This window comes from Cloeon dipterum, chromosome 2 (genome assembly GCF_949628265.1).
Source record: "Cloeon dipterum chromosome 2, ieCloDipt1.1, whole genome shotgun sequence".
NCBI lineage: Eukaryota > Metazoa > Arthropoda > Insecta > Ephemeroptera > Baetidae > Cloeon > Cloeon dipterum.
In genome coordinates this window covers 16103181-16118707 of record NC_088787.1, presented here as the reverse complement: position 1 = coordinate 16118707, position 15527 = coordinate 16103181, and the positions used below count along the sequence as shown (strand labels likewise).

General features: G+C 39.6%; 2 protein-coding genes across 2 annotated transcripts; both read left to right on the top strand.

Annotated features, from left to right (window-relative positions):
* The first annotated feature begins 82 nt into the window (after window positions 1-82).
* LOC135937180 (zinc finger protein 568-like) lies at window positions 83-4437 on the top strand. The gene is made up of 11 exons (XM_065480272.1): window positions 83-215; window positions 538-1046; window positions 1096-1839; window positions 1893-2105; window positions 2167-2330; window positions 2387-2543; window positions 2750-3007; window positions 3068-3133; window positions 3203-3366; window positions 3430-3574; window positions 3630-4437. Exons 2-11 carry the CDS (start codon window positions 546-548, stop codon window positions 3903-3905), a joined length of 2688 nt encoding a protein of 895 aa, XP_065336344.1. The 5' UTR covers window positions 83-215; window positions 538-545; the 3' UTR covers window positions 3906-4437.
* A 2400-nt stretch (window positions 4438-6837) lies between these two features.
* LOC135937179 (polyamine-transporting ATPase 13A3-like) lies at window positions 6838-15318 on the top strand. Its single transcript, XM_065480271.1, has 15 exons — window positions 6838-7839; window positions 8907-8986; window positions 9087-9254; window positions 9312-9376; window positions 9442-9575; window positions 9779-9935; window positions 10000-10204; window positions 10260-10763; window positions 10817-11017; window positions 11071-11274; window positions 11679-11813; window positions 12058-12487; window positions 12542-12693; window positions 12752-12947; window positions 13169-15318. Exons 1-15 carry the CDS (start codon window positions 7725-7727, stop codon window positions 14191-14193), a joined length of 3771 nt encoding a protein of 1256 aa, XP_065336343.1. The 5' UTR covers window positions 6838-7724; the 3' UTR covers window positions 14194-15318.
* Window positions 15319-15527: the final 209 nt, after the last annotated feature.

Sequence of the window (15527 nt, the reverse complement as noted above, 5' to 3'; positions counted from 1 at the left end):
AGGAATCAACTTGAAAGGCATGGCTTGACAGCCAGCAGTGAGGAAAACTTACATTATTTTTCTAACACAGGACAAATCTAGGTTGGCAGCATTGCCATAATGCCAAGCAAGTTGCTGTCCTTGCGCAGTCTTGCTCTGCGCTCCGCTGTTTTGTTTTTGTTGTGGTTGCTGGGAGGAGGGAGCGCTGAAATAATTATGCTTGGGGTGAAATTGAGGTAATTTTAGTAATTTCATTTCATTTTCTAGCATGGTCATTCATTTCTATTTAACAAATAGTTCCTTAGTCACTGAGAAAACTTTTTGCATTCAATTTCTAACTCATAATATGTATGTATGTATCTATCAATAAAATTCGTATCATATGATATGTATGATATTTAAATTTTACTCAACGCTGTTACATAGATATATGTACATACAAATTATGTACTCGGCTTGATTCATGATGCGGAGCATAATAATGATTGAAAATTTATTTTTTCCTTCCAAAATACGGTGGTACATTGTAACAAAGATAACATTGAGGTTTTTCCACAGGGAATGACATGTTCCAGCCGGGAGGAGACGGCAGCTCCCTTCACGATGACCATGACCACAGCTTGCAACTGGACAGTACGCTCTCACCTTCAATTTACGATGCCGCTGACTTTCTGCTTAGAGAAACGGGTTCTTTAATTAAGGATGACATTCCTGACAGACTGTGCTGCTCGTGCATGTGCGCAACTTCATGTGTCTGTGCTGCATCCACCTATGATTCTCAGAGACCATCCACTTCCTCTGCCAGCACTTCTTGTCAAGTCTGCAATGGAATTACAAATCAGCCTACATTGCGGATGGCGCATGAGATTATATGTGCATCGATGTCATTTTGCTGTCAATGCTGCATTACATTTCCCTCTGGCTTAGCAAAAGATCTGCACATGGTACGGGAACACAGTTCTCTGCCTTGCGTTGCCTGTGGCGAGTTATACTCATCTGAAGTAAAATTGGGCAACCACCTTGCAAGGGAGCACTCCTTATACCGCTGCCCTTGCTGTGATCAAATGGTAAAATAGCAATATAATTTTTAACTAGAATCTCTATGACTATTTTCAGGTATCTGAGAACCTCGAAGAACATCTGACTTCATTTCACAAAAGCTGTGCTATGAGACATCCTTTTTTAGTAAGACCTGAGTACACATGCCGCATGTGCGTAGAAAAATTCAACACTCAAGAGATCTCTTCTATTGTTAACCACTTCATGTCTGAGCACAATGTTAAGGATGAAAAAATCCTTTATTTCCTGAGCAAGCTGCATGTTGATTCAGACGATGACGAACTTACCAACGAGATCCTAGTGCCCATGGTGAATCTCTTTGCAAGTTCCGAGTCCAGCTCCGAAGAAGATGACTTTGAGCAGCCTGATGACCATTTTGGTATTGATCTCCTTGACGTGGACCCTGAAGATGTAGACTGTGTATCTGAGTCAAGTTTCGATGATGCAGATGAAGTCGATCCTATTATTGAGTGTGAGCTGTGCGAGGAAAAGAGTTTTGTCTCCCCTCGGGAGCTATGCTTTCACCTGAACGAGGAACACAAACTAGGGTGGGACAAAAAGAGCGAATCAGATTGCAAGACAGCTGAATATGGATGCTACCTTTGCACATTCATATGCAAGAGTAAAAGACAGCTGAAGACTCATTTGAAGAATGATCACACACATCTGGGAAACAAATGCCGCTTTTGCCCTGTGAGATTCAAGGAACATCAAGACAGAGATAAACATCAATTAGAGCAGCACCCAGATCAACAAAATTTTTACCAGTGCCCTATTTGCCAGTTTGTTTGCACAAGCACTGTAAGTTACCTTGTCCTGAACTATGTTGTTATGGATAAACACAAAAATTTCAGGCCATTTCTCAGAAGCACTTAACTTCAAGTCATCCCTCAGAAAAAATGGAGTCAAAAGTTATGTATAAGTGCAAAATTTGTCACCAGCTAATGCCATCAATTTTGATGTTGAGAACTCACTTTAGTTCCTGGCACCTTGGAGCTATGATCTACAGATGCAGATTGTGCTCCGCAACTTTAAAGACAAAGAAGACTCTGAACCACCACGTGAAAGTATTTATGAAGTTTTAAAAATAAAAATAAATTGTAAAAATATTTTATTCTGTTCCTCCAGGCTGTTCATTCCAAGTTCAGGAAACGAGACTGTTCCATTTGCAACAAGGAATTCCTAACTAAGAGAGCTTACACCATCCATTTCAGGATGAAGCACAACAAAAGCTCAAAAGTTGGATTTTGCTGTCGTTTGTGCCAAAATAAGTTTGACACAAAAGAGGACAGGTGAATTACTTTAAACTATGGTGGATCATTCAACTTACTAAATGGTTTCATGGAAGGAAACTGCATTACACATTAGATCATGAAGGAGAAAGTCCTTACCACTGTGAAGAATGCGGAAAGGGGTTTGCCAGTAAATCAGGGATGTATGGACACAGACAGTTGCACACAGGAACTGGCATCAGCAAATGTGAACACTGCGGGAAGGAATTTACGGTATATATAAAATATTTGTGTCAGGTTATTCTACATTAAATGCTCTGACTAAGTATTGGCTGGCTGAATACAAGCTACTGCTAGCGTCAGCTAGCTAAATGAGCTAGCTCCGGCTGGCGGCAGCTAGCCGTAGACACAGCTAACTGCTGCTAGTCAAAGAATTTAATGTACCTTACGTTCATTTCGTAATTTTTGCATTTTAACAGCGCAAAGACAGCTACAATGAGCACCTTTTGATTCACAATGGTCCGCGCCACAAATGCCCACACTGCCCAAAGGAGTTTGTACAGAGGTCAAACCTCATCCGTCATATCCGGATCCACACGGGAGAAAAGCCCTATCAGTGTACCTTCTGTGACAAAAAGTTCTCTGACAAAGGCGCATGCAATTCCCACATCAGAGTTCACACAAAGGAAGAAACCTGCAGTTGTCCATACTGTGGACAAACTTTCTCAAAGAAACAGGTAGGGAGTTTTTTTATATTATATTTAATATTATGCTCATTGAAATTCACATCCTTTCAGAAACTTAAATACCACATTAGGAAACACACAGGGGAAGGTTTGATTGAGTGTGAAATATGCAACAAGGTATGCCACTAAATGCCACTAAATATATCTAATAGCCTATTTCTAATCTGGAATGTCGCACAAATTTAGATGTTCACCAACAGTTTTGCTCTTAAAGAGCACCGCATCATACACAACCGTCAAACCCAGGTAGTGTGTCCTCAATGTGGAAAGGGCTTCAACTCTGAAAAATATTTGCAGCGCCATGTGTCTATTGTACACGAACCCACCAACAAGTCCTTTCAATGTTCAATGTGAGACATTTCCGTGGCAAACACCCAAAGTTTAATTTTCATTCTACTTTTTGACTTTTGCAGTTGCCCTAAGAAATTTTCTCAACAGGCGAGGCTTAGGGCTCATGTCATGACACACAGTGGAGTGAAGCACATGAAGTGTCTTCTATGCAGTAAAGCGTACTCTGTTAGAAAGTCGCTAAGACGGCATCTGTTTGAAAAGCACCAGGTAATTAACATCTTGTAAATCATCCATTGAAGTTACGCCTAGAAATAATTTCCAGATAGGACCAGAAAACCCTCAATACAAGCAAAGCTTTTACACTATGTCTCCAGAAGAAGCCGGGCTTCAAGTCATTGATAGCGAAACAGGAATGCCCAGTGAGTCCACATCTGGGAAGAAAAGGCGTCGAGTCGAGCAAATTGTACAAAATCTGCAGAACTCGCTGTCATCGTCGCAACAATCAACAAAAATCGCTCCATTAGTGATAAACCTCAACACTAGAATGGTGCACAGACAAGAAACTGATGGGGAAGCTAGTGGATCTTCGACAGGTTAATTTTAATTCTTTCTGCCATTAACTCTACTCAGGTCTCTCACACATAATTACCTCTGATAAACAGACTTTGTTACCTTCACACACTAGTTCTTAGTATGCAGACAGGAACCCGAGGTCAGTTAAAAGCTTTCAGGTTGCATTTATTACAATAATCATTTACACTCAACTGTTGCAGCAATCATTATTTGTTTCATCCTATGAACATGTTCCAGTTTTATCAACATAAACATATACAAATATTGCTTATCTGTTAATTGATAGCCATGGAAGCTTACCCATGCTGAATAAGACTGTACTTTTGCTTATGATGATAATTAAGCTAGTGGCTAGGCAGTATTATTTACTTTACAATAAGCTGACTCTCCTCGGGTAATTTCTACCTCCTTCAACATAAATCAAACATGAACACAAAATGCAATAGTAACCACAAGACTGAACTCTTTTTTCACTACTATTTTTTTCCAAGTGCCACACGAATTTTGATACAACAGTGTAATTTCTCGAATAAACTCTTTTTGTATCTGATATTGAATAGAGTTGCGTGTTTGTTTTAAGGTTGACCCTACCACTAATGCTCAAGGTAATTTGCATGCAAGGAAGTATTATCATTTTCATAATGGATTATTATCTTGTTCTGATGTTTTTTAATGTGTGACCGGTTTAAAATGAAAACATGTTTTTACTTCTTTGACTTGAAAGGCTCATAGAATTCGTGTCAGTTCTGCCGGTAAACTGTGCCAAAGCTGCTGGTAAATGCTTCCTGGAAAAGAAATCGTAGGTATTTGACTTCCTTCACACTTCTCTGAAATTTGGTTTCAATTTACAGGACATATTGCACACAGTACTTTAATTTTTTTGTCTTTCGTAATTTAGGGGCTCTTGAAGGAAATATGTTCCCAAAACTGACAAGTTGATGAATTGTTATGATGTACACGCTCTCTAATCTTAGATATCTTTGCATGATAAACAGCGATAACTTTGTCCCTTCAAGAAGAAGCATTGTGATGTGATAATTTTACGCACGTGGAGCGCATATTTTATCAAATTTGGGCTCGGAAGCAGATCCAGCAGAGGCCCACATGAAAGGACTTCTACAACTGCACGAAACAAAGAAAGGTAGGACGATATTGATATTATCGTTTCATACAATTTGGCCATTTTAGAACATTTCTATATGGGTTTTGCGCAAGACATGTTGACAAATATATTTACTATGAAGGTGATGTCTCTATTTGCTGTAAATGCAGTCATTAATATATCTTAAGTGGGTAGTTCAACAGAAGGTATTGTTTGTTCTCAGTTTAATTTATCTTATCAGTTTCTCTGGCTTTGTGCTTCTTACGAAGAGCGAGAGTCTTTGAATTTCTTAAATAAAGGAAGTCTCGGCAGTTTTTTTTCTGTAATTTCCAAGTTTTATAAAGAAAAAAATGTGGAACTTTAATTATATTTTAAGATAACTGCAGTGTGTTCCAAAATTCTTAAAGAGCCGACATGTTATAGGGTATGGCGCTTTTTATAAAGGGACCCGAGAGTTGCGTGAATGCATCACAAGGCCGTAATATACACAATTACATCGAATGGATAGGTTGGGTAGGTAGATGATGCAACTGCTGAGATAATCACCACTCATATATTGCTTTACCAATAATTTGAATTAGCTGCTTTGGTTTTTTAACCTCTGCTCAGCACTTCCTGTGGACTATGAACTCCCAATCAAAATCCCAATAACACCGCCGAGCGGATGACAGGGGGTCTGAGTGGCCGCAAAAGAGCTTGGGCCAAATATGACCATCTTTTTGCTTTCCCGCACCGAGGTTTTTTAATTCAACGCCAGATAAATAATTGTCCATAAAGGCTTAAGGTGCGAAAATCATCTAATGGTGAGTTGGCGCCGGTGCGCCTCCCAGCCCGTTTGAAGCTCATAGCCCACGGGAAGTGCTGTGCAGGGGTTCTAAAAAAAATTTTGAGCATTTAGAGTCACTCAACTAACCGCACCATTTGCCATAGACATTGGGTGGCCAGAAATAATAGATTCCCAAAATGCTCAAATATCTTCCATTTCCTTGATTCTGCGTAGAATATTTTTATTTAACAATGCGATTTCAGTTCAAAATATCATTGTATTATTTACGAGAAACTAAAACTTTTAAGTATGGCCAGTAAATATAGAGTATTCGCAATTATCATCGCAACATTAAATTGCTGAACTTTGCGTTTTGATTTATTTTTCTCTTTTTGCTATATATTCGAGACAGCTCCCACCAAACAAACAAAATACAGAAAGACGCTTATCTGGTGACATCATAGCTCTAGCGCATATACTACATATACGCAAACAATTTATGCAAACATAGCAAGCATGCTCCATAATTATACCCTGATCTTCACTCTGGCGCATAAAATATAAAATGTGCTTCAACTCATCGAGCTATACTCCTCCTTAGCGCAATAATAGTTATAATTAAGATAAATATGAAATATTTTTTACATGTGAATTGACGCCAGTACATATATATGTATATTAACAATAAGTTCCATTAACTACTCTTCATATTTTGCTGTCTATATACGTTTTGTGGTATGAGGAATATACTCGGCAGTCTAGTAAAAGGCTTCTACGCCTCTATTGCTACACTGCCTTGCAAACTTACACTGCACTTGTCTCTTTATGCAATCCGCCTTAAAATTATAGCTTATAAAGTGAGAAAAATTATATAAAATTTTAATTTTCATTCGTGAATATTTTTGCAACGTATTTTCAACTGGAATTTGGGTAGGTTTTTGTTAGAAAATTAAGATAAAAAAACATGAATTTTGTTGTTAGTGTTTCTGCGCATTGTTCAGGGACTCAACGCGCGCTCTTGCTTTCAAACCCCTCATCCCCGTGCTCCGTTCCCTCACTGTCAGGCGCATGTGCAATGCAGTGCTCAACCAGCAACAAAGAGAGGGATGAGAACCGGTTGCAAGTGATAACGCCTTGAGAAAACTTTTAATTTAAAGAATACAACTATCTGCGTAGCACATAGCACGTGAAACGTCGTTCTACTTGTGAACAGTCTGAACTGTCTGAAGTGGATTTTTAATTTAAATTACGCCTCTAAAATATTTCAAGGTGAGACGTGAGTCAAATTATTTCAACCGGTGCGTCCAACCCTCTTCGATTTTAATCGTGCCATATGCGAAACGGAGAACGTGGTGGTGTGAATCAAATTTGCTGGTGACGGGAAGTGGATTCCTCAAGAACTCAGCGTCCTTGTCTGCTTCAGGTTCCAGTGTGCACTGCTCCAAGGGGTAGAGCAACCAGTCCGTCTACTCCAACTGCTCCTTCAGTCAGTTCTCGGCTTTTCCTGAAGAGGACAACCATAATAGAAACGCCTGCATCCGTTTCATAGAGGGTGCTCCAAGTGCGACCTGGTTTGGGCATGAAATACAAACGATTTATGTTTTTATCCATGATTTAATCGAGCAACGGAAGCGCCAATCATGTCTGCAATGATTGTCCAGCAAAGATTGATCGGCGGCAGCGGCGGTTTTGGGCACGGAACACCGGTTGGGCACATGCTATGGCAGAGGTGCAAGCCTGAACCAGGGGACTGACACCCGCTGAAGACGTCCTTCCTCTTACAGTTTAGATGATGAAAGCATACCATGCCCAAGCATATCTAAATTTGAAACTGTGATCACGGCCTGGCTCACACACACGCACTTTTGATAAGTTCGACAGTGTTAAAGTGACTATATTAATACGAGAAAATCGCCTGTCAACGTTCGTTGCGCTGAATTCGAAGCTGAGAAAGCAAAATATAAGTGTTCGCAAACATGCCTAACTCTTTTCAACGCTTTCAACAAAATGCCTACAATAGACTGTCCTTCACCAAAAAGTCGCCCCCTAAAAACACAGCAGCTACTTTAGCCCAGGAGGAGAAGCTGCTAGGTAATAGTTAGTTGTAAATTGCACTTACATTTTCACGGGACTCGCAATTATCGATAACCTCGTTTTTAAATATTTCCAGTAGAGAAATGTTAGCTGTATTAATTAGTAGCCTTTAAAGATCCTAAATTCCTTTAGTTTTGTTTCTTGAAATCATTAATTGAGATTAAATGATCATGAAAACGCAGCAATTGAGAAACAAAATAAATATATACAAATCCTTAGGCCTAAGCTAAACTCGTGTCACATCTTAAAATATAAACTCTCAGCATTTATAAAAAATGAATGGCATAAATTTGTTGATAGTTGAATTCCTACGCCGTTCAAATGTCAAAAGAAATCCAAAACGCATCCAAGAAACAATTATCACGTTTGATTTTTAGATGAAATGAGAAATGAATAAATTTGCGGCTTTGAAAATGATATCCTTTCCATATTGCTAAAATAAAGTTTTCGGGGGAAATATTTTGCTAACTAGGATATTAAATATTTTAATTTATCTTTCCGCGCAAGCAGTAACCAATATTCCATATTTTTTTACCAGCCGGATTTAACCACGGTGATCGTTATTGTCTTGACGAAGTAGCTGAAGTAGCTTTTTATTTTTAAAGAGGAAACCTCTCACAAAGGCGCTTAGTTTATCTTTGATAGTACTTCACCTGGATGACCAGAGGTCCTAATTTGTTTTCACTGATGGAAGAGAATATGTATATTATTTCCTAATGCCATAAAAGCAAATATACTTCATGATTTCTTTATAATTATTATATCAGTGTAACATATTATCAAAGCTATATCATTGTAATTATAGTTGTAAAGTGTTGAAAAAAATAGTTCGGTCGAAATAGTTTTCAATTCATATTTTTGTAACATAGATTAAAAATATTTTAACTAAACAATATTGTTCTCTCAATCCAGTATTTGGGTGGGGGAAACAAATGTCTTGGCGACTAAATTTCACTATCACTTGGATAAACATAATGCTTTCACTCTGTCATTCTGATGGCCTGAATGAAATCAGATATGGTGGCAAAATATGACTTGCACTCAAGAAAACCCCCGTGTTTCAGGAGATGTTGAGGCCCAAAGGAAAAACTGCGTTCAAAAGGAAGGCGTTGACTACCTCAATCCCGGCCAAGATGATCAAATGGTAATTTATCTTGGCTCTACAATTCTGTTTACATGTTTTAGAGTGGGAAATAGGTCATGATCAGGTTGGTTCAATTCTCACGAATTTAAACGCGTTATAGGAAATCTATGGGTACACTCGATGCTGGTTGCGGACGAGCCTGTGCTGGCTGAGCATTGTGCTTACAGCTGGACTGCTTAGACTGGTGCTCCACTGGATGCCAAAATATTTCCTCGTATTCACCCATAAACCTTGCCCGTTAAATGAGGCAACTAAAGTGTTGGTTGTGGTATGCCTTTGATTCTACGTTTTTAATTAATTCTTCATGTTTTTTTCTCTTGTGTAGGAGGAATACCAGGAAAAATACAAGAACTATCATGTCAAAAGGGTTAAAATCATCAGTAGTGTTAAGTAAGTGCAGCTATCAAAGGGTCAAATACCCTATTCTTTTGACTGATGAATAAATTTTTGATTAGTGAGGAGCCAAAAGACAATGACGAGGAGCAGAGGGCAGATGACTCCTGTTTAGATGATGTCCAAGTGTTGACAGAATTCAACAAAGACGATGAGCCTAAATTGAGTTATCACGTAGGAGGAGGGGTTTTTCAAGGTAACAAGACACTTTAATGTGATTCCATAATAATAAAAAGTTCACATAATAATGTGGTGAGTAATCAAACAAATGCATTCTGCGTAACTTATATGCCTAGTATAGCATTGTTTAGGAACTGTAAATTTAATTTTGTTGAATAACCTACCAGTACTAATTTTGTATAGTTAATATGGTTGACTAAATATTTTTTTAATATTCAGATGTGGACCGGTTAAAGATGATTACTGTAAAGAAGAGGCATTATATCTGGCAGCAGGGAAACAAATCTTTTGAAACACTCAGAGGTCTTGACCGTGATGTTTTAACTGTTGACCTTCATCAACAAGCAGGCTTGACGAAACAGCAGCAAATTATGAGGTAAATTTTGTTGTATTGCGCAGACTTGTGTTATAATTTAAATTAATTTCAAATTGGATTGCAGGAGAAGAGTTTATGGAGGCAATGAAATAATAGTGCCTGTTCGGAGCATCTTTGCTCTTCTCTTTCTGGAGGTGCTTAACCCCTTCTACGTCTTCCAGTTCTTTTCCTTTGTTCTGTGGTTTCTTGATGAGTACGTCTTGTACGCCATGGCCATTCTCATAATGTCTATGGGTGGATGTGCTGTCACTGTATTTCAAACAAGAAAGGTAGACGGTATATTTACCATTTCTGCGGCGTTCTTAACCTTTTGAAATGCTCCAGAACCAACTGAATCTGCACAGCACGGTCAACACAAGAGATATGGCAATCGTCCGACGCCAAGGCGGAGAAGACGAAAAGATTTCTACAGAAGAGCTAGTCCCTGGCGACATTTTGGTCCTACCACCCCACGGGTGTGTTCTGCACTGTGACGCTGTCCTTCTTAATGGAACATGCATCGTCAATGAGAGCATGCTCACGGGTGAGAGCGAGCCAGTGCCCAAAACTCCATTACCCAGCTCTCCAAATCTCTATTACGACTCCAAAGAGCACGCAAGACACACTCTCTTCTGTGGCACACGCCTTCTGCAGACTCGGTTTTACGCTGGCGAGCCAGTGCTTGCTGTGGTAGTACGGACAGGGTTTTTCACCAGCAAAGGCAACCTTGTCCGATCTATGATGTACCCTCCGCCAGTTGATTTTCATTTTGAGAGGGACTCTTATCGTTTTGTGATGCTTCTAGCTGCCATATCATTCATTGGATTCTTGTACACCGTTGTTGTTAAGGTAACATTTGTCCTGATATAATGCGAGCACTGCTAAAACCACTTTTTCTGCAGCATTTGAGGGGCATTGGAACTGTGGAGTTGGTAGTTGACGCTTTAGATTTGATAACTATTGTTGTTCCCCCCGCTCTGCCAGCCGCCATGACCGTTGGAAGGATGTATGCTCAGAGCAGGTTGAAGAAGGAAAATGTATTCTGCATCAGCCCTCGAACGATAAATGTAGCAGGTTCTATTGACAGCATATGCTTTGATAAGGTTGTTATTTTTTATAAAAAAAGTCTATTTTACCTTTAACAAATTGTTTTTAGACTGGCACTCTTACTGAAGAAGGATTAGATTTGTGGGGCGTTTTGCCAACAATCGATGGAGCTTTCGCTACTACTATTAGAGAATTTCCCCTCAAGTCTGATTCAGTCTCTGCCCGCATTGATGATCTTACAATGGCAATGGCTTCAGCTCACTCCTTGACTCTTATTGATAGCAGGCTCTCTGGAGACCCTCTAGATTTAAAGGTATATCATTTTTCTAAGTGTCAAATAGGTCTATGTTGTGCTTAGTGTTGTTAGATACCTTTCAAGGCAGATTCTTTAGACAGTTGTTATGTTTTAAATTGATTAAATGCAGACACCTTTTTGAAAGGTTTGCATTTTACAGTTGATTTCCTTCTCATATTCCTCACAATTATTTGGCTGCAGGTTTCAGCCAAAATATGTGATCTTCATTGCACGTCTGAGGGCTTGAGTGTGAACTTGATATTCAGCTCTTAAGAAAAAACTCTCGTTGGTTACCAAGAAAAATTAAAAGTTAATCCATGTCAGAACTTTTTTGAATAACTTATCAAAATTTTGCCAATTTTCATAAAAGTAAAATATAAACTAAATTTCCATTATTAAAAAAGCATTAACTCCCGTTTCAGATGTTTGAGAGTACTGGGTGGATTCTGGAAGAACCAGCAATCGATGACAGCAGCAAATACGACACTATGTTCCCAACTGTTGTGCAACCTCCTCGTCCAGATCTTCTAATGTCTGCCCAACATGCTGAAATTGAGGTAATCTTTTATTTCATTTGATTTTAATCTCTCATTGCTAAACAAGTTCTAAAAACAAACTGCTCATACAAAATTGTTCCAAAAAATTACTCATTTTTTGTTTGTTTGTTGGCATCTTACACATTTGTTTGTGGTTCTTTCAAAATTTATGTGATTTTTCCTCCAATATAAGTCACAGAACATTGCAAATTAATTTTATTTTCAAAACTGAATAATTTAATGCTTATTTTTTGTTTCTTGTCAGGTTGATTCGATTCTGGACTGTTATGAACAATTTCAGATTCCACAAGTGGGCATATTTCGGCAATTTCCTTTTTCGTCTTCACTCCAGCGCATGTGCGTCGTGGTCAGAGCCCTGTGGGAAAATGAGTTCAGAGTATTTTGCAAAGGAGCGCCAGAAGCTGTTATCTCTCTTTGCAAACCTGACTCAGTTCCCAAGGATTTTCACCCAATCCTGCAGAGCCACACAAGACAAGGACTTAGGGTGCTTGCAGTTGCTGGAAAAAGGCTGAAAGTGTCTGCATACCACAGAATCCATCGTCTGTCCAGGGAAGATGTTGAGGCTGAACTCACCCTACTGGGGCTGCTTGTGATGGAAAATAGGCTGAAAAAGGATTCTGCGAGGGTCATATGTGGTCTTCGAGAAGCCAATATTAAGTGCATTATGGTCACCGGTATAAAATATCGCATGCCAAGGGGGACCATTTTACTAGACGTTTAAATTTCAGGTGACAATATGCTGACAGCCTTGAGTGTTGCTAGGGACTGTGGTCTTGTCTCCAGTAATGAAAGAGTTGCTGCTGTGCATGTCGAGGAAGCTTCAGAGGGGCAGCCACATAGGGTTTGCTACACTGACTGTGATCGAGTTGATGTCAATACGGTTAGCTTTGCTCTTAGCCCCATGCAGCTCTAGAATATTAATATTTCGCTTTATTTAGCCATCCATTGAGGAAATAAACCATGCAAACAAGTGGGTTCTTGCTGTGTCAGGACAGACATGGCAAGCCCTTAAATCCATAGAATCGCCCATTACTGTTGCTCAGATAGCTTCTAGAGGGGCTGTTTTCGCACGAATGAGCCCTGAACACAAGCAGCAACTGGTGCAGGAGCTTCAAGCTTTGGGATACTGTGTTGGTACGTTTCTATATTTCTTAAAATTCAACACCCTCAAATGAAAAATCGCTCAGGACAATATATATTTTTTTATCATTTTCTTGATATTGCTAGTAATTTTATTTAAAAGAAATTTCCCTCTTTTGAAATGGTCGTAGTCCTTGTTCAAATCAATTTGAAACTTTGACTATGATATATGAATTTGTATAGTAAAATTATTAAACGAACACGCTAAATTGCAGGAATGGTTGGAGATGGCGCCAACGATTGCGGCGCTTTGAAAGCAGCTCACGCAGGAATTTCTCTCTCAGACGCCGAGTCATCTGTCGCATCCCCCTTCACGTCCAAGGAGGCGAGCGTGGAGTGCGTGCAGCGCCTTCTGAGAGAGAGCAGAGCTGCGCTAGTCACTTCCTTTGGCCTATTCAAATACATGGCTGCCTACAGTCTCACCCAGTTCGTGTCCGTGATGCTGCTCTATGAGTTTGACAGCAACCTCTCTGACGCCCAGTTCCTCTACATTGACCTGTTTCTTATTACCCTGGTCGCATTTTTCTTCGGACGCTTGGGTTCACACCCTGGACCTTTGGCCAAGAGACCACCGTCATCATCTCTATTTTCACTAGCACCCGTAACCTCTTTGATTAGTCAGCTTGTACTTGGCACAGTAGCGCAAATATTGGCGGTTCTTTTGATCACGTCCTATTCTTGGTACACACCTTTCAACCCTGAAAATGAAGAAGGGTCAATGGCATGCTACGAAAACTACGCTATATTCTCTGTGTCTGCATTTCAGTATCTAGTGCTAGCTGCCGTATTCTCCAGGGGATCCCCCTATCGGGAGCCTTTGTGGGCCAACAAGGGGATGATGGTGATTCTAATCCTGGGCACGCTGCTCACTGTTTTATTAGTATTAATTCCCCCGTTGTGGCTTGAAACCTTTGTTGAGTTTCGGCTACCGCCAGAATTTCCTCCCAGGCTGTTCATTGTCGCACTGGCCACAGTGCAAGCTGTTCTCAGCTTTGTCCTGGAAGCTGTGCTTATGAGGATTCACTTTAAAGAGCGCCACCCGCGTCACTTGGACATAAACAAACAGCTGGCCCAAGACCCGAGTTGGCCCCCCATAAAAGCGGAGCCACTGCATCGGGTGCCTTCGGAGACGCCTGAAACCCCAAATGCTAAAATGTCTGTTGTGCTGCACAGGAATGGCGAGGTCGCACTCGACCCCGCCAAATTAGTGCTACATCATACGCCCAAGAGAGTCATTTGACAAAGGTCGATGTATTTAGCAGGCAGCACATTGCCTACCTTTTCACATATAGTGCCATTGGAATGGAAATCAAATTTGAACATGTTAAGGGTTGGGCTGGTGGTTGCGTGAGTTACTGTACCATTTAATATTTATCCCATATATACCATTAATTATATATTGCGATTAACCTCTCCATGAAAAACTTATGTTTTACTTGTTAACCAAACTAATGGTTGTGTTTAAGCCAATTGATGCTGCGTCGACTTATTAGGTGCTCTACGTTTTGTGAATTCCGTCAGTGCGTTTTTATATATTTTCACTATTGTGGACCATATCTGTATTATATACCCTAGTAACTTGATTTTTGATTTATTGGTTGGCCATATATACTTACTTTACTATGATTATATAAACACTTGTTTGTCATAAACGCTTATTTTTGTACATATTGCTATTCCACTGCCTTCTTCCTATTGAATTCGCTTCGTATATATAGTATCCTAAATTCCTAAACCAGCCCGTCCATGCTGTGCAAACATGTGTCATATCTAGAAACGGAAACAATGTTGCGTGACGTGAAAAAAATGGAAGGGGCTGGATGAGACGAACTGGGAGTTCTCGGAAAGCCCCTTGCCAGTTGCATTGTCGAGTATCTTGTGCATCGATCTCCATGAGATGGTGCATTTAGGTGTAGCTGACTAAATGTCATGGTTATTGCCTTAAATTTCATTTTGGTTACAAGCATATTAGCAACAACGCAACTTAAGGGTGCCACTGTAGTTGAGATACGCAATTCGTTCTCTGTTTTGATCTCCATTTCGTTCAGACTTACCTTTTCGTAATAGTTGTGGAGTTTTTGGTTTTCAATTGTTTGATACCACTGCTGGATAATATTGTATTATATGGCTGCTCACTTACGTAGTTGTCACTCTATAGAAGACACAAGTTGTAGAGATGTTTGAGCTGATGCAACTCGTAGACAGTATCACCACAGTAAAAGAAATGGTTGGTAAAATACTACTAATACAGTGTGATATATATGAGAATAACTTAAGTACTTTGCGATTATTATTAACACACCCTGTGTAAGAAAATTAATAAATGCATTACATGCAGATTTATGTAATGAATGTATCGTTGAAAGTTCGTGTATTCTTGATAAAAAAAAAACCCTTATCAGGTTTTGAGTAGTTATTTCACTGCCTAAGGCCTTTTTAATGCCACATAAGACTGGAGACTCAACTGCACAAAGCAATTTGTGTGTATACCGAGAGAAAAGCGCGACGGGGAGTGAATTCAATTTGAATCGACTAAAATCCGGTGTTCTAGGGAGTTGTGTGTTGATGCGCTCC